Consider the following 18417-nt stretch of genomic DNA (forward strand, 5'->3'; position numbering starts at 1 on the left):
TCACACTTTTGTTTCAATACTCATTGGTCGTACTTCCTGGCATCTAAAGTGGGATATATGAGGATAACCAAGTGGACAGAAAATAACTCTATAGTTAGAGCCAGCGGGGCATGTGAAAGTACTTGTTGGGTCATCCTAAGGTTGGCAAAATAGGCCAATCTGACTTGACTCGACCCAACTCACGTGCAACTTAAAAAAAAAATTGAGTTAAGATTGGCTTGAAAAAAAGAGAGCTAGAAAACCCAACCAATCCAACCCGAGTCGGGTTAGGGTTGGTTTGCGAGTTGACCCAAAAAAATGGCTTATGGGTTGGTTTGTTTTAAGCATATTTAAATGAACTTGTAGTATTAATGCGCCAGTTATGTGACTTCCACCGGTTTAAACAATTCAATTGTCGTACAAAATAGTTTATAAAAAAAGCAAAATAGAAAAGGGTTACAGAATCAAAAGTAAAAGTAAAATGTTCTAGTTTCGAATTTTTTTCACAATAAATTTGCACCAACATTGAGAAACAATCAGAATCACTTGTTACCAAGTGGGTAAGATATTTGAACCAAACAGAGCCAGCACAACCTAACAATATAAAAAGGGAAACTCGAGTGCATGTTTTTAATACTTTAGGAAGACATAATTACCATATAAATCTGGACTAGGTGACAAAAGTGCTTATCAATTGGGAAATATGATTAAGTAGAGCTTGCAAGGATTTGAATATATATATTTTTTAAAAAATACTCAACCCGCAAGCTGGCCCGTTTGATCCACCGGTTGGCTCATTTTTTCTCGAGCTGACAGCTCATTTTTACCAACCCAACTCTACTCATTTTTTACGGGTTATGAGCCAACCCGACAGGTTTACTCATTTTTGCCAACCCTAATCCTGAGGGTAGCTGTATACATCATGGCATCTGTATTCGAAGAACCTTGAATAGTTAGTGGCTCCAACAACTTCCTTGGCCATTGGTGCAACAATATTCATTGGTCTTAAACATTGTGCATGGATTGTTACACCCATCTTGTGTCCTCAATTCGTTAGGACACTGTCCATTAATATCAGTTGGGCAGCTGATTTTGTGACAGGCTGACAGCCACCATTGAGGGGATAGAAGTCCATTGGAATATTGAAACCATCAACAAGAGAGATGTCATAGAAATCCTGATTTTCAAATTGGTTCAATGCAAACTCAGCCAAGGTGTTTGGAGGGACACCCCAGCCTATGTGATAAATCTTTAGTTTATCATGTTTGTAGGGTTAAATAATAGATGAATTACGCATAGTCAATTGCATGAAAACTTAGGTTTTGTAGTGAAAAAACATGAAAGTTGTATTTTGAGCTAACATAATGCGATCTTACTTGTTTTGAAGGTGAATTGACACAAAATAATGTAAAAATGAAGTAAAGGGCTTAGAGGTGAAGATTGAAGATCAAAGGAAGTCCATATAGAGCAATTCACATCAAATGGAAGAGTGGTAGAACGCGCTTTAGCAAACAACCAAGATCCCTGGAAGAGCGCGCTAACACGCACTTTGATGAACAATTTTTTCTTCAAAAAGCATGCTGCAGCGCACTAGTGTTTAGAAATCTCCCTTCGAAGAGCGCGCTCAAGCAGAGATTTACAATGATTCAACACGCTAAAACACGCTCATCAGCGCTTTAACACACTGTGAGATCCAAATTCAGGCCCAATTTATGGAATCACTTAGAGCACGGATTTCACCATTATAAAAGGAGTTTTTTGACATCAATAAGGTAGCTTTTGATAATTCAGAAGAGAGAATCCTACTTTGGCGATAGAGAACGCGTCTTTCATGCTTTGGAGCATTGGGAGTGGATGGAATTCACGAACACGCTGGGAACTTTGAAGATTCACAATGCCATCACATAATTGGAGTATGAGGGATCTTTATTATTTTCATGTGTTTTTGAATTCACTATGCTAGGCTAGATTTCTATGTTGTTAGGGATATATGAAACTCAATTGAGTCTTTATGTTTATAAAATAAGTTGTCTTTGAAATTCTCTTATTTTATAATTGAATGAATTTATCTATTTGTAATGTTTTCTATGAGTTTGCTCCTTGTATAATGATCCTTGGGAAATTGCATGACAATAGGGATGTTAGTGTATGAACCCGAAATTGATAAATTTATCGTAATCCTTGTGATCTAGGGATAGACATATGGTAATTATGCAATCTTTAAATTCTTGATTTTAATGCATGTTTTCTTGAGGAATAACCGAGGAACTAGGGTTCTTTAAGATAACATAGAATTAGGGTAACAAGGGATTGAGCCTTAATTAATTTAGAAAGAATTGATTGGCAATATACTAAGAGCGATTTCTTAACTATTTAATTCATAATATAAAGAGGATATTTGGGGAAATTGAAACCCTAATCACACTTTTTCTTGATTATCAAAACCAACTTCATTTTAATTGCTTGTTTTAATTCTGAATTCTTATGTTTTTTATTCATCTTAATTTTAAATTCAAAGTTTTCATATTAGTTTGTCCAAATAAAGCAGTGCAAATAGTGAATTAGTGATTGAAATCTAATCTTGGTGGGAACGATCTTGTACTCACATACACTTTTATTATTTTTACGGCAGATGCATTTACTGAAGTCACAATATCGTGCATTGAAGTCCACCGGGGCAATCACCGATTTGGCAATGACCGTGACCGCTGCCATCGAAGTTGCAGCATGTACGGCCCAATATACGAGTCGTGGCAGTGCCAGGTGCTACCCACAAGTTCCATGTCTGACCTTGTTCAAGGCGGACACCACCGTCAGGGCTGCAATTGCCCAATACTATGTAAGGACAATTATTCACTATCTCAAAATTTGCCGCTCCCGTTGTTGTGACCAAACACGCACTCAACATGAAGAGGGAGCATATTATGAGGTTGGATAAGAAACCCATTTTGGGAATAAAATGATTTATGAGTGGGAAGTGTGGGAATAGAAGAATGCTATTTGGGGTTTATATAGACTATAAATTAGTAAGCAAAGCTATCAAATTTGAATACTAAGGAAACAAGTGGCTCAACTTTTATAATGGGATGTTTGGTAGGAGGAGAAAAAAAAATTTCCTAGGAAAATGGAGTGAGGAAAATTATTTACCTATATTTGGTAGGAGGTGAAGTAAAAGTATGGCTGGGAATTTTTTTTTTCCATAATTTGTTTTTCCATATAAAATGGTTATGGAAGATTACCATTGATTAAGTGAAATTGTTTTTTTCTCATATGGTGAGAAAATTAACACATAACATCAGTAAAATTAACCCAACATTTTCGGAAAAAAAATGACTTACGAAATACTTTTTGATAACTTACCTGAAATTATTTTTTCCATCATATTTCTGAAAATTATTTTTTCCCGGTAAAAAAGAATTTCTCCTCCCCTAAAAGTGAAGGGCGGCTATCCATCTTCATGACACCTTAATGAAGATAATGTCAAAAATATAATGCAATTAATTATTGGATATTTAGTAAATTTTAATTTGATTTAAATTGAGTGTAAAATTTCTTATATTATTTATGTTTATGTTGATATTTAATTTAATTTGTTTTGACACTTGTGAGATTGTATGAAACTGACATTATCGAAGAAAATATGCGGACTTTAGAAAATATGCAGACTTAGAAAATATGAGAGAGAAAAGGGCTTTATTAGTCTTCTTTTACAAGAAAACTAAGAAAAAAAATTTCCTTTACAAAGATATCTTCATAAGTGGGTCAAGTGACAAATTATAATAAGTGGCCCGACATTATATCTTAATTCAAAATCTTAAGACAATAGGTTTATCGATCTTTTGTAGTTATATGGTTATTACTTGTTTCAATTCTAACCAATGCGGAACTTCTTTTATAACTCACACTTAAGTATTTCTAACAAAGACGCACCAAAAAAATAAAAACAAATTAAATGAAACCCACATCATTTTTAAGTGAGCAAGAAAAAAATCTTGTCTCCTTTGATAGGTGAATAATAAATCCCTTAATAAAATAGATATTCTGTTCTGTTTTCCTTAGCTTCAATTTCTTTTATCGCCATTTATATTCACTAAAGAATTAGACAAATGTTGTTAACACATAAACATTAATGAACTTATTTTTGCTAAAAAATCAGTAATATTGGTTTTGAAGGATTGGGTACGCTTAATTGGGCCTACTCTCAGCCCATTTTGGGCATAAGGCTCAATGGATCCATGTTAAAAAAAATGAGGTTTTTCTAAAGTCAAAATGGGAAGCTGATTGGGAGCCTGGGTTGCCTGGATGCTACATTAGTTATAATCGTTATAGGAGTTGATTTATCTTTGCATGATTTTCAAGTGGCATATTGAAGAGCTGTTTCAGTAGGCAATACCTCAGGTTCATGGCCAGCAAGTCGCTTTGACAACAGCCTAGGCATTCTCAGCTCTTACTTGTTCTTTGTTTTCTTCGAATTTACATGTGCGTTTTTGTCACTGTTTTCACAGGTTAGCTATTAGGAACAGGTGCGGCGTTGTTCTTCTTAAAGGGTTTTGTTTGAAACTTGAACTAACCTAGAGAAGGAAAATACGCATCTCGCCCAGCACAGGCTTGATAGTGCAATTGTTCCTTCAAGATCCAGAATATGAGGTTTACAATCGCGCATGGAGTTTGATGGGGCATCAAATCATAAACATTTTAACAAGGTTTGTTTACCTAGATGTTCTCAGCAGAGAATACAACACATCAAGCCCGATCTCATGTTATTCTCAACTGTCACCAGGAAAAAAAAAAAAAGGATGCATCATGACATTGATTTTGCTGTCTAAACAAGTACAGTCAGCCATTAACACTAAAATAACTAGTTATCCTGGGGCTAGCCAGCTTTGCGAGTTCACCTTCTCTGAAAATTATTATTGCACTGAGAGTAGTGTTTTTGAGGATCAACCCCAGAGAAACCATGCAGGCTCGGTTTTTCCAGGGGGAGGAATGAAGAGCTCGTTGATGACTGCTGCCCTGTCTTGGACTTCTCTCCTATATCATTAGGAAATGAGATATCACTTTGAGAAATGCTGGAAGATCCAAATTCAGGCAACATTGAGCCACCATCTCTCTGGGCATGGCAGCTAGCATGTTCCTGGAAACATCCTTGAATTGCTATATCTTCCTGTACTGGTATTGTGCCTGTAAGAGTCTTAAATGCAAAATCTAGGCATGGGTCTGACCAAGAATCCATAAATGAAACACAAAACTCTCGTCCAGAATTATCATGGTTTGCAGTTTCAGTTTCGGGTTGTGTTTGTTCCGCAACAGATACACCCTCAAGAACCTGTTCATTTTCAAATAATGGCCCTTCAAATAGTGTGTTTATATCAAATTGTGTTACGTTCCCAGCTTCAATATGTAGGGATTCTCTTCCATCCAAATTCCTTGTTGCATTGCCTTCATTGCTGTAAGACTGTGTAGTTGCAAATTTAGGATCATTTTCACAGGATGTGAAGCTGGTCCTCAACTCAGGCTGTTCCAGGAGTTGTTCCGAAGGATGGCAAACCGTATTAAGCTCCTCCTTGATACTCTTCTCAAGCAATTCCTTAGTTGGTGGGTCATTAACATCAGGAGTCGTAACAGGCAAAATGTCAGCAGCACCATCACCAACTGGCAAAGCACCAGTAAGAGTCTTAATTGCAAATTCTAGGCATGGATCTGACCAAGAATCCCCAATTTGTAAGGGTAACTGTGGCTCTGATCTGTCATCATCAATATTTTCAGCTTCAAGCCTCTGCAATTGTTCATTGGGAATAGTTTGGGCATCAAATGACTTCTCACTCTTGTTTGATGATTCACTACATAATGCTGTTTTCAACTGGTCAGACGCATGAACAATAATCTTGGATTCTTTGCCAGCATGAAGTTGCTCAGATGCTAGATTTGTTGAAATCGTTGTAGCAGTTGATTTATCTTTGCATGATTTTCTCGTGGCATATTCAAGAGCTGTTTCAGGAGGCAGTACCTCAGGTTCATGGCCAGCAAGTCGCTTTGACAGCCGCCTAGGCATTTTCAGCTCTTTCTTGTTCTTGGATTTCTTTGAATTTATATGTGCGTTTTTGTCACTGCTGCTTCCTGTAACATTCTCAAACAACTTCGTTTTGGAAATTATATCATTTGCAGGAACTCCAGTGGGTCCATTACCAACTGAATCCTCAACTGGTAATGCACCCGTGAGGCTCTGAATTGTATATTCCAAGCATGGGTCAGACCAAGAATAGTGGAATGCTAAGGATTGCTGAGGTTCTGATTTCTCATCATTCACTTCCTCATCATCAAGTCTCTTCAGTTGATCATTGTTTATAGGCGAGATTTTAGGTTTTCCGCTTTTATTTGATGACTCTTCATTTATTGATGCATGATCTGTAAGCTCCATAGCTGGTCGACCCTCACTTTGGTGCAAGATTGCATTGACCTCACCTTTAGACTTTTTGCTTTTATATTCGGGAGCAATTTCATTGTAGATGGAGTTATTCATCAGCTTGGGTTCAAATCCAGCAAGTCGTTTTGAAGCCCGACGATACTCTTTCTTGTCGCTGGTTTTGTTCGAATGAATTTCTTGCAAACCACTTTTTCCAGTCTCACCCACATGCAATTTGTTTTCCTTCAAAGCACGAGCTTCAGAAGCCAAACCATGACAACTATGAGGATTATCAGCTTTGTGCTGCTGAAATGATTTATTAGCCAAATCAGCATCTAAAACATTTCTTTTTCTCAAGTTTCTTTTTGGAACTTGAAGAGTCTGTTCATTAGTCATGTTGTTGGTCAACTGGTCAGGTACTGCACCAGCAAGTCTCGGCGAAAAACGGGGAGCCAGACTAAGCTCGTTGTTTTTGGATGAACTACGGTTATTGTGATTTGTTTTACTCGCATTCTCCATCACATTCACAATAAGATTCTTCTCTTGCACATCATCTGCAGGATTTAAGTGAAATCCATCTTCAGCAGGGAACATTTTTTCTGATTCTTTAAAGGATTCAAATTTAACATGTAACAATGCTGAGCTACCTGGATCAGATGTTTTCTTCATTTTTGGAGGGTATGCAGCTGCATTCTCTAGTGATTGAATCTTGACAACAGATTTACCTGTAGGAACAGAAGAAACCATTCCTCCAGAACACGCCATCACATCTTGTCCCTTTTTCAAGCTGTTAGCATCTGGCAATTCTAAGGTGCTTTCATCAGATATTTCTTTGCCTGCATTAACAAGTTTCAAATAGAAAGAAATGGGTTTTAGATGTAAATGGCATATTCCTTAAACCCGTGATTTGGATAAACTTGTAGAACAATTGACCAGCCAATTCTAAATATAATCATTTAAGATTTCTTACCTACAAAAAGTTGTCGTTTGGTTGCAGACAGCTTTAGTTTCTGTTTTTTGCTGGCAGATGTTGGCTAGATTGAACAAAAACAAAACACGACTTATAAGTATACTCACCCTGATTTCACACAAACAAAAATAAATATATTTCTGATTTGTTAGGAGGCCCATATTATAAAGCAAGCTTGGCTTATAGACAATTCATTCCAAAAGGAGCCTTTATAACAGGATATTATTCAGGAAGACAAAGCTTAATAAAGAACAGTTATTACCAGCTAATACAAAGTGGGAGACAGTTTTCATGGAAAGGAAGTCCCTCAAAATGCTTGAATTTGATGTTATGAAATTACCAAATTCAATTTTGCTTTGAAAAATAATTAAGAACCCATATACACTTTTTAGCAGATGAACAGAATAACCCACTGAAAGATAGAACATTATAGTGAATATCGAAACTGGAATTGCAATAGGAGCATGCATAATACATGTTGTAGTGGAAATATAGAAACTGAAATTTCAGTCAGCCTTTAATTATTAGAATTTTGAAGATAACTCAAATTTACTTATTTTTGCAGGGGCATAGATTATTTTCAAAATAAATTTAAGTCCAATTTGATTGATAAAATTTTCTTTCTTCTTTTAATCTTTTACAGGTTCAAAGTAAATGGGCCTACTAAATAAAAGCTACAATTATAAGATAGTACTCATGGAGAAAACAATCCTTACAGTTGATTTGGGTTCATCTTGGATTTGTCTTTTACTTGGTTTAATAGCACACGTACTTATATCTCCAGACTCAAGATAGCGCAGTGCATCTTTCTTGGAACGGAATACATATCCACTCACTGGATCTGTATAAAGCTGTTGGAAGCATAACCCAATCATAACTTATGTAAGCATTAAACATTTGGGAAACTGCAAATGCAGTATATCACTATGTAATATATTGCACTATAATGTAATAAGCCGCACTGATTATGATTTGTAATCCACCTCCCCAAAGGGAAAAAATAAAAACACTAGATTTGATGGAAAAAAGAGAAAAATACCCATATTTTTATTTCAGATACATAAAAGAGTTCCTCTTTTGAGTGGAGAGGGGCAACAAAGCACGAATCAAATGAAATTTCATACCAGATCTTTCCTATTGTCATTGCTGCCCTTCCTAATCTTGACTTCTACTATCCACTCCGGTGGCAAATCCTCCACTTTGGACTTCTCAACCGCATCCTAAAACAACACTCCAAAACCATGAAAACTACATACTGGACAACAATTTTATTAAGATAATTCATAAATTCCAAGTTCTAATAATATTTAGTTGTTTTAATAGATTTATCCAATAATCAATATCATGAAGAATATTTTTAAAAGAAGCAATCCGCATATTATCTTTCGACTGCATCTGCAGTTGTCTTGCTTTGTAGTTTCAGAATGAAAGCTCAGTTAGATAATAGTATTAGTTTCATATAACGCTGCTTTGTAAATTCATTTTATGTCATCTAAAAAAAATGCAAAATTTACTAATTATATTTTGAAGAATTATCATTGAATCTTACAGATTCATCGCATAATATGGTCATGTTAAAATTAAACATGAGCAGATCCATTCCCAATAATGGAAAGATCCTTTAATCACGAACATTTAAGAAAATAAAACTCCCTCTTAATTATCTTTTAATTCCAGCGTGACTATAGCTTCATACGTTACAAAAAAATTCCAATTATGCAAATAATCAATCGTACATGTCCCACAACAGTGCACCTATATTTGGCTTAGAATCATGCGTGCGTGCGACGTGCATACATGCATAATTTTTTTGGGGATTTTAGGCTTATTATATTTCCAATGCCAATATTGTAATTTTTCATTTTATTTTTAATTGTGTTTTAGGATTATTTGACACCATATAAAAGGGTGTTTAAGACTCTAATTATGAGTTGCTGAATTTCTAAACATTGTTTTTCGAGAACTAGAATTGTCGATATCAATCCCAATTCGTCCATTTAGCCAATTTTCTGTGAATTTTGGCATTATAGCAGATGACAATAAAAAATAAATAAAAGTCATCATTTTGATAATAAAGTTCACAACTAAAAACGAAAAAACGAAAAGAAAATTAGTGAAGAGTGATATAGAGATACAGACGTTGTTTTTTGGAGAACGCATGGTATTGCATATCTCCTCCTTGGAAGTGGGGCTGTTGCCCTTCATAGTTTCAAGATATCGTAACACCTCCGGTTTGGAGTAGAACTTGTTTCCGTTTGGGTCAATATAACACTGCAACAAGAAACACAGATTTATAGTGTGAGAAGATGCATTATTAATGGCAACCAACAAATACATAACAAGTAAACAACATATTCATGCAGATATTTTACGAATAATTTTTACTTTATTATTTCAAAATTTAATTAATAGAGCAGAACGAAAGTACAAAGCAAGGATAAAGCCACATTGCAATTCTGTAATTAATGTACCAAACAATTAATATTCCAACAACAGAGCAGGAGAAAATAAAATATCAAGGAGTACAGAATCACATATTCACACCAATTGACGAGTAGAGAAAGTACTAGCGAATATAACCATTGCAAATAATTTAAGTATGGCCTCAAAAGATATCTCCCAAAACCCAGCTCAAGCCAATTCAGGACAACTGGTCATATGCCAAACACATGTGGAGAACAAAATAAAGTTGTACAATGATGGGCTAGGATAAGTGGGCCCACGTTTAACTATTCGAAGAGAGAGATTGAGGGTCTATATAATGTATGTGGGTGGGAACGGGAAGGCATGTGGATTATAATAGTTGGTTATTGGTAGTGAAGAATCCGTGGGGATCTCCTCGGAAGAGGGGTCCCGGGGAGTCCCCTGGTTATCTTTTATTTTGGTGTTTTGTTGCTTTCAAGGCTGTATCAGCCATTATCATAGTGTTGTTGCTAGGAGTGTCTCATTTTCCTTTTAATCTGTCACTGCATTCTGTAACTAAATTTTCTTTTAATTCCAAATTGAGGTTTCATCATACAATAAGCTAAAAGCCATGATTGTAATTAAGAATCAAGTGTATATTTTATGGACATGTCTAGGTGATCATGTGATGTTCATGCCATGAACAACCCAAGCACTGAACAGTTTAGCCAGAGGTCCCTAGGGGTTGCTTTCTTAATTAAGATATTCAAAGAACCTTTCCACTATAGATCTCGTACAGAATCTTATTTTTGTGTTTCAAGGCCAAATACACATGTGAGGAATGTGCAAGTTATAGACTAATAGTGTCAATTATGTTGGGAGGAGGATATTTGAGAAAAGGAAAATTTTAGAAGATTTGGAGGAAGTGAAAACTTTATTTCTACTTAACTCTTTTTCTTTTGGCTTGATAAAAAATGGTGGAGAACACACTTATTCATACTAGTGGCACCTCCTTAACCATTGGCTAGGATTGTGCCAACACAATTTAATCCAAGGGCAACAAATCATTCTCTAGAATTCTGCACAATCTCCTAGCCTAGACATTAATTATGATAGTACAACAAGTCTATAGAACGCTCATGGAGTAGTCTAGAGTATACTATTCTAGAAATTAGGCTAAACAACTCCTAAAGATTATTCTAGAAGTTGGGCCAAATAACCATCAAGTCCAATTGACCCAAATCAAGTTTATTATTCAACAATGGGAGTCATAAAATCAAGTTTAAAGGGGGTTGTTAAATAATAAACTTGATTTGGGTCAATTGGACTTGATAGTTATTTGGCCAAACCTCTAGAATAATCTTTAGAAGTTATTTAGCATAATTTCTAGAATAGTCTACTCTAGACTACTCCATTAGAGTTCTAGAGAATTGTTGTACCTACTATAATTAATATTTCGGATAGGAGATTATAGAAAACTCTAGAGAGTCATTTGTAGCCCTTAAATGAAATTGTATTGGCGCAATCCTAGCCATTGGTTAAAAGGTGCAACTAGTATAAATAGGTGAGTTCTCCACCATTTTGTATCAAGGCAAAAGAAAAAGAGTTGAGTAGAAATAAAGTGTTCTCTTCCTTCAAATTTCTCTAAATTTACCTTTTCACACATATCCTCTTCCCAACAAAGAAGTATCAGAGCTATAAAGATCCTTTCTAGAGAAATGACAAGTAGCAACATGGTTGCTTTCCAAGTCCCTATGCTCACCAAGAGCAACTATGATAATTGGAGCATCAAGATGAAGGCCCTCCTTCCTTGGATCACAAGATGTGTGAGAATGGTAGAGAAAGGCTACAATGAACCACAAGGAGTTACTCTATCCCAAGCTCAAAGGGATAGCTTGAAGGATTCAAGAAAGAGAGACAAGAAAGCTCTCAATCTCATTTATCAAGGAATAGATGATGATGGTTTTGAGAAGATTTCGGAGGCAACCATCGCAAAGGAAGCATGGGTGAAGCTACAAACCCCTTACAAGGGTGCAGAGCCAGTCAAGAAGGTGTGTCTCCAAACTCTAAAAGGTGAGTTCGAAACTTTACATATGACAAATGTCGAAAGTATCTCCGACTACTTTTCAGAGTCTTGATGATGACTAATCAACTGAAAAGAAATGGTGAAAAGATAGATGATATAAAAATTAAGGAGAAGATTTTGTGATCTTTAGATCCGAAATTCGATCATATTGTCACTTTCATAGAAGAAACAAAAGATTTGGAAGCTATGACAATAGAGCAACTCTTGGGCTCTTTACAAGCATTCGAGGAGAAGCAAAAGAAGGAGCAAGGGGATGGTGAACAATTACTCAAGACGCAACTTAACTCCAAAGAAAAGGAAGAAGACTTTAGCAATAGAAGAGAACGAGGAGGATATCATGGTCGAGGAAGAGGTTGCGGGCGTGGAAGTGAAGGCTTCAACAACAACTATGGCAATGGAGATCGAAGAGAGAGCTCAACAAGAGGTCGTGGAAAAGGTAGCTCCCAACAAAGACGTGACAAGTCTCAAATCAAGTGCTACAACTGTCAAAGGTTTGGCCATTATGCTTCTGATGTAGAGTCCCTACAAGAAGGATTGAGGAGAAGGCAAACTATGTGGAAGATAAGAGTCACGAAGATGGCACATTGCTTATGGTACGCAAAAACAACGTAGGGGAACAAGAGAATACATGGTATCTAGACTCGGGGGCAAGCAATCACATGTTTGGGAAAAGAGACATGTTCGTGGAACTTGATGAATCGGTGAATGGAAATGTCTCGTTTGGAGATGAATCAGAGACACCAATGAAAGGCAAAGGTAAAATTCTTATCCGATTAAAGGACGAGAGGGACAAATTCATTTCCAACGTCTACTATGTGCCCAACATGAAAAATAATATTTTGAGTTTGAGGCAACTCTTAGAGAAAGGGTATGATGTTTACTTAAAGAATAATAATCTTTCTTTAAGAGACAATCAAAATAACTTGAATGCTAAAGTGCCTATATCAAGAAATAGAATGATTTTGTTAAACATTCAACACGACATTGCAAAGTGTCTCAGGGCTTGCTACAAAGATGCATCTTGGCTATGGCATCTGTGATTTGGACACCTCAACTTTGATCCTCTTGAATTGCTATACAAGAAGGAGATGGTGAGAGGATTGCCTTCCATCAGTCAACCGAATCAACTTTGTGAAGGGTGTTTGCTTAGGAAGCAATGTCGGAAAAGCTTTCCAAATGAGTCCTTATCAAGAGCCAACAAGCCACTTGAGCTCGCACATACGGACATATATGAACCATTGAAGCCAAGCTCTTTCGGTAAGAGTAATTACTTTCTTCTTTTCATAGACAACTTCTCAAGGAAGACATGAGTGTATTTCCTAAAGCAAAAATCGAAGGTGTTTGGAGTGTTCAAGAAGTTCAAGGCCAGTGTAGAGAATGAAAGTGTACGCGAGATCAAACCCATGAGATCCGATAGAGGGGGAGAAGTTATGTGGGAAAAGACGTTTGCGAACAAAAAGTTGTGGCAACTAGCCCTTAAATGAAATTGTGTTGGCACAATCCTAGCCATTGGTTAAGGAGATGCCACTAGTATAAATAGGAGTGTTATCCACCATTTTGTATCAAGCTAAAAGAAAAAGAGTTGAGTAGAAATAAAGTGTTCTCTTCCTTCAAATTTTTCTAAATTTTCTTTTTTCAAACACCCTCCTCCCAACAAGGGTGCATTTGTGACAATGGTTAGCTCCTAACTTAACAGAAAGTGTTATTTAAGGAAGAATCAGAACTTACTGGACAAAAAAAAAAAAAAAGTAGATAAAAATGATTGAAGACAATTAACTAAAGTTGCCATTGATCTGGAACAATAATATCCAAATCACTAGTTAAAGAGACTTTATCTACCACCTTATACCCATGTCCCATATTTGCACCACTTTTTCGAGTTCTGAAATCCACATTCCAGCCATCAGGTAACCATTCAGGATGTTCATTTGCTTTCTCTCCAATCTGAAATTGTCAAACATCAACCAGGAGGTAAGTGATAAGAACTTAGCTAGGTGGGGAAAACACCATACCAAAAAATAATAAAAATTCAAACTTTGTGCTCACCTGATTAAATTTGCATTTTGTGTTGCTACTGATCTGTCTATTTGATGTTTTAGACTTTTCAATTTGGGTTTTTCCCATTTTCAGAAGGGAGGTGAAGTTATCTAAGAGAAAATATCAACTTTTTTCAGAGCCCAAAATTTCTTCCTTGCTTCCCTAATTTAAGTTTATTCCCACTCATTCTTACTTTTCTCATTGTACCAAGAAGACATGATTATCAGCACTATATTAGAAGCTTAGACTTGACCTCCAAGATAGTAGTTGGGGTTTTTACCATCCAGTATTGCATCTCCTGAATCAGAAAAGAATTCATGTTACGAAAAAGCAGTAGAGAAAGAAGACTGGATAAGATACAATCAAGTGGCATCTGAACATAAAGGCACATTAAATAGATTCTCCTCCTATCACTCAGTGAAACAAGATTATGAGACAAATACCGTAATATGCTTATCACTTCCCCCTAGTATTTTGGTCAGAAAGTAATTCCAGGAACAATATAGAGAACAATATTTTACACAGATTCCCCATCAAATTCAAGTCGAATAAACAAAAATTGCACAAGCCATGAATAACCATAGTCTTTTAGCCTTTGTTTGGGAGACACAATGAATAATAAAATAGACAATGAAGCCAGAAATAACAAACGCAATAATACAACTAAACATTCATTCATCTCGTGCTCTTTTCCAACACATGTTGTTTCCAAAACAAATTATCACTAGACAAGCATCACAAAACACAAAATAATAATAAAATAAAAGGTTATCAAATCATAAAGAGGATGCCGATCATGGAAGTTGAGTTCCTCATACAGATCACTGAATCCCAAGATCCATGTTATTCGTTTTCATCTCAGCTCAGGAAACGCGGCATTGTCTATAGCACCTAGAGAGCAACCATTCATGTTTAACTTTTATATATATTTTCCTTTCACTGCAACTTAAGGCACGTATCACACCATCTTCGTATGAATAAATTTCTGTTTTCGAATATATTGAAGGTCTCGCTAAAATTGCAAAAAAAATAAAATATAATAAAATAAAGATACCTAAACTTGCAAAAAAAATTACCGAGTAATTAATTATAAAAGCGGGCAAGAGAAGAGGATTTTAATTTTCCCCACCCAAGCATCATTTTGGCTAGAAGGAATAGGTTAAAGTTGAAGCAAAGAACAAAATCAAACACGATATCAAAACCAAAGAGTTAATCCTAAATCAGCTGGAATCAAATGATTAGTTACCCTAATCCAGTGACCGAGCGCTTTCTTCTGCAGGAGGGCGAAGGAATTTCAGGATCGGAGACTTCTGGAACGCTTGGGGCGTGAACATTGGACTCTGACCTTGAGACTTGAGAGTCGAGAGAAGAGGATTGGGATTGGTAGCATTGATTGACACTGTAATAAACATCAATAAATATATGTATGTACGTATGTGTATGTGTGTATATATATACGGTTTATCTGGTTGAGAATGTAAAAATAACGATAATTTACTTGGATGGTTAAGTAAAACCAAATATTACAATGGATCTATAGTTCCAACTTCCAGTATTAAGTCTGTTAGGAGTCCACGTGTTGTTAGAAATGCCGGTTTCGGTTTGATTGTGCTGTGTTGTGTTGCGAATGCGATGTATCAAATGGTTATGATTGTGGGACATTCACCATTTTGTCCTCTTTTTAAATATAATATATCTAAATATATTATAGAGTTAGAATTTTTTTTCAGACACCATAATTACTGAAATAGTCCGTTATTATGGACGAGACACGTGTTATTTGTCTAGCGGCTGGAACATCAAAATAGCTACTTTATGTAGCGACTTTGGATTGAATGAGTTGCGTGTTCAGCCGCCGGAGACGTGACACGTGTCTAGTCTATAATAGTTAACTATTTCAGTGATTATGATGACATAACAAGTTTAAAAAAAAATTCAACTCTATATAATATATTTAGATATATTATATTTAAAAAGGAGACACTACGGTCAATCTCCATGTGATTGTTCATAACTCAATTCGCATACTCACAATGAGTGAGTTGGGTTGCTTAATTGTTGGGAGAATGATTCAAATAATCAGCAATTTGAATTGCACAATATTTTTTTTAAATGTTAATTGATTTAATTGATAATTTATGTTCTTTTGTTAGGTTGTTACAATGCTACATACATACAGGGAAGAAAATAGTTGCCCGGACTTGCTAGTTAATCTCCCTCTGCTGAAGCTAGATCAAAAAGATTTTATTGTTTTTCATGTTCCCCTCCAAATATTAGGTGGTTGTATTTTTCTGATTTTAACTCTGTACACAGGGCTAAATATTCTATGATGTAATTTCTTTCACTTTTGTTTTGGGGCAGTGCCCCCACACCAAAAAAAATATTTAATTTTCTTAGTTGCCGAAATTTTTTTAAGTAATAGTTATTTTGATAAATTAATTATTATTATTATTATTATTATTATTATTTTGATATTAAATTAAATTTGAAAATTTTATTAATCAAAAAATATTTAAAATCATAAATTAGTGGAAAATTTTGAAAATTTAACTATATCAAATTTATTATTGATAATGATAAATTAGCATTTGATTTCCTTTTCTCTTTGTTCTAAAAATTCGATGATTCCTTTATATTACAAATGGGAAAGAAAAAAAATTAATATTATTTTATTTTTATAATAAATTTAATATTTTTGAATTTATAAAAATTTCAAAATATACACATATAGATTAAAATTATTTTGCATGATTAATTATTATTTAACTTAAATAATTTACCGATAAAAAATAATATCAATTTAATACAATTTATGTTGAGTGAAATAATAAAAGTGGGAGAAATAGTGAAATTTAGGACGGAGAACTAAAGGGCTTGATTGATTTCTGTTTTTTAAAATAATTTTTTTATTTTCAAAACCAAAAAATAAAAAAATCTTTTTGATAAGGCCTGTTTTGTAAAAATAGTTTCAAAAATTATAACTGCTCCATAGTTTCTAAAATCAAATTTAGAGAATATATATGAGTTTAAAAAAAAACACATAAAATATTTATTTTATTAACTATTCTACAAAACAGTTTTAAGAATAAAAAACATAATACAATTAAACAAACTCAAAGTTTTGCAATGTGATAGAACCTAAATGTGCACGTGGGATTAGTGGGATAGGAAAACATACATTTTGACGATAAAATTTCACGTCGTGGCATATTGGGAATTAGTTTGAAAAAATATGACATACTGATAGTTGTGCCTTCTCTTGCTTCTACCACCCCACCTAGCTAATTGTAGTAAATATTATCATGTGAAAACATTGGATAGGAGAGGAGATTAACCAGGGAAATCGAAAAAAGATCATGAGTTATATAATGTTAGGACGGGATCCCTCTATTAGTGTACAAACAATATTAAAGATATAGACAATATTTTATTTTACTTTATTATGTTTGTTATTTTACTTTAGAGTGAGTTGTATAGTTATTATAACCCTCACTCATTTATATTCTGTCATGTATCCATTTTAATCAATCAATTAAAATTATTATTCTCTCTCTTTTACCTTCGATTTCAGAAGAAACCTTTTATCCTCCATTCGTTGCCGTCATTTTTTTTCTCTTCTCTTTGTTGCTATTTTTTTTCCGTTTGTTCCCTTCATCAATCTACCTAGAGCCACCGTTGTCAACCACTGTTGTGCCGCCACAGACCAGCACGTCGTCCACCTAACGCCACAGACCAAGCACGTCGTCAGCGTCTTCGTTCGTGTCTCTGTCATTCGCAGGGTTATAATAACTCTACAACTCACCCTAAAGTAAAATAACAAACATAATAAACTAAACTAAACTAAAATATTATCTATATCTCTAATACTTCCCCTCAAGATGGACGATGAATAGCATGAACACTCCATCTTGGGAAGAAAGAAGAGTAAAACGAAGCTTCACAGAACATAAGCCAGAGAAATTGATAGCATAACAAATCACCTAGAATGACCATCAATCTGAAGAGCTGGTAAAAAGACAGTGCTGGAATGGACATCGGCCTAAACGACAGTGTTGCGACTGTGCCGCCGTTGGATCAATACCTCATGCTCCCTTTGATTTTTGTTTTCCTCTGTTTAGCATATTGTTTGGTATGGCTGATATGGATTTTATTTTTTATTTTTATGGTTTTTATTCAAGTCTAATTGTTGGGTATGGCTCATACTTCACATGATGATGTTGGCCCTAATTGTCGGGGTCAGCAGAAAGGCAACTGGGGTCCCGCTCCCAAGTGAGCGGGCGGGGTCCGGGGGGCAGCGCCCCCAGGCCCGTAGAGGCTAGGTAATGTTTAGGCCTCTGTTTCTATTGTAATTTTCTTAGCAGTTTGGGCTTGGGCCCATGAATAGCTGCTGTTAGGGTTTTTTGTAATCCTATTTATATTTGCCTTGTAAACCGAGAGACTTGTAACGAGTGGCGGTGAGGTGAATATAGTACAGACAAGCTGGACGTAGCCTATATTGGGTGAACCAGGGTAAATCATCGTGTTAATCTCTCTACTCTT

General features: G+C 35.3%; 1 protein-coding gene and 1 pseudogene across 1 annotated transcript; both read right to left on the minus strand.

The window, feature by feature from the left end:
• On the minus strand, positions 1-2926 carry LOC133284288 (thaumatin-like protein 1; annotated as a pseudogene).
• Positions 2927-4653: 1727 nt separating this feature from the next.
• LOC133284277 (uncharacterized) lies at positions 4654-15271 on the minus strand. The gene is made up of 9 exons (XM_061481277.1): positions 15125-15271; positions 13888-14176; positions 13684-13785; positions 9492-9623; positions 8477-8572; positions 8069-8203; positions 7353-7416; positions 7030-7218; positions 4654-6936 (listed from the first exon to the last, which is right to left on the minus strand). The coding sequence occupies exons 2-9, from the start codon at positions 13963-13965 to the stop codon at positions 4871-4873; spliced, it is 2862 nt and encodes a 953-aa protein (XP_061337261.1). The 5' UTR covers positions 13966-14176; positions 15125-15271; the 3' UTR covers positions 4654-4870.
• Between the last annotated feature and the right edge of the window lie 3146 nt (positions 15272-18417).

The sequence above is a fragment of the Gastrolobium bilobum genome, unplaced genomic scaffold, assembly GCF_033153095.1.
Source record: "Gastrolobium bilobum isolate Gb01-03AN ecotype WA unplaced genomic scaffold, APGP_CSIRO_Gbil_v1 utg2926, whole genome shotgun sequence".
Taxonomy (NCBI): Eukaryota; Viridiplantae; Streptophyta; class Magnoliopsida; order Fabales; family Fabaceae; genus Gastrolobium; species Gastrolobium bilobum.

Bases quoted from the DNA above. Each gene is read 5' to 3' on its own strand.
- LOC133284277 (XM_061481277.1), bottom strand. From the start codon at position 13,965: ATGGGAAAAACCCAAATTGAAAAGTCTAAAACATCAAATAGACAGATC. The intron at 13,786-13,887 runs GTGAGCACAAAG...TGACAATTTCAG, and splicing joins CAAAATGCAAATTTAATCAG to ATTGGAGAGAAAGCAAATGA. The intron at 8,573-9,491 runs GTCTGTATCTCT...GTGTTGTTTTAG, and splicing joins TGCGTTCTCCAAAAAACAAC to GATGCGGTTGAGAAGTCCAA.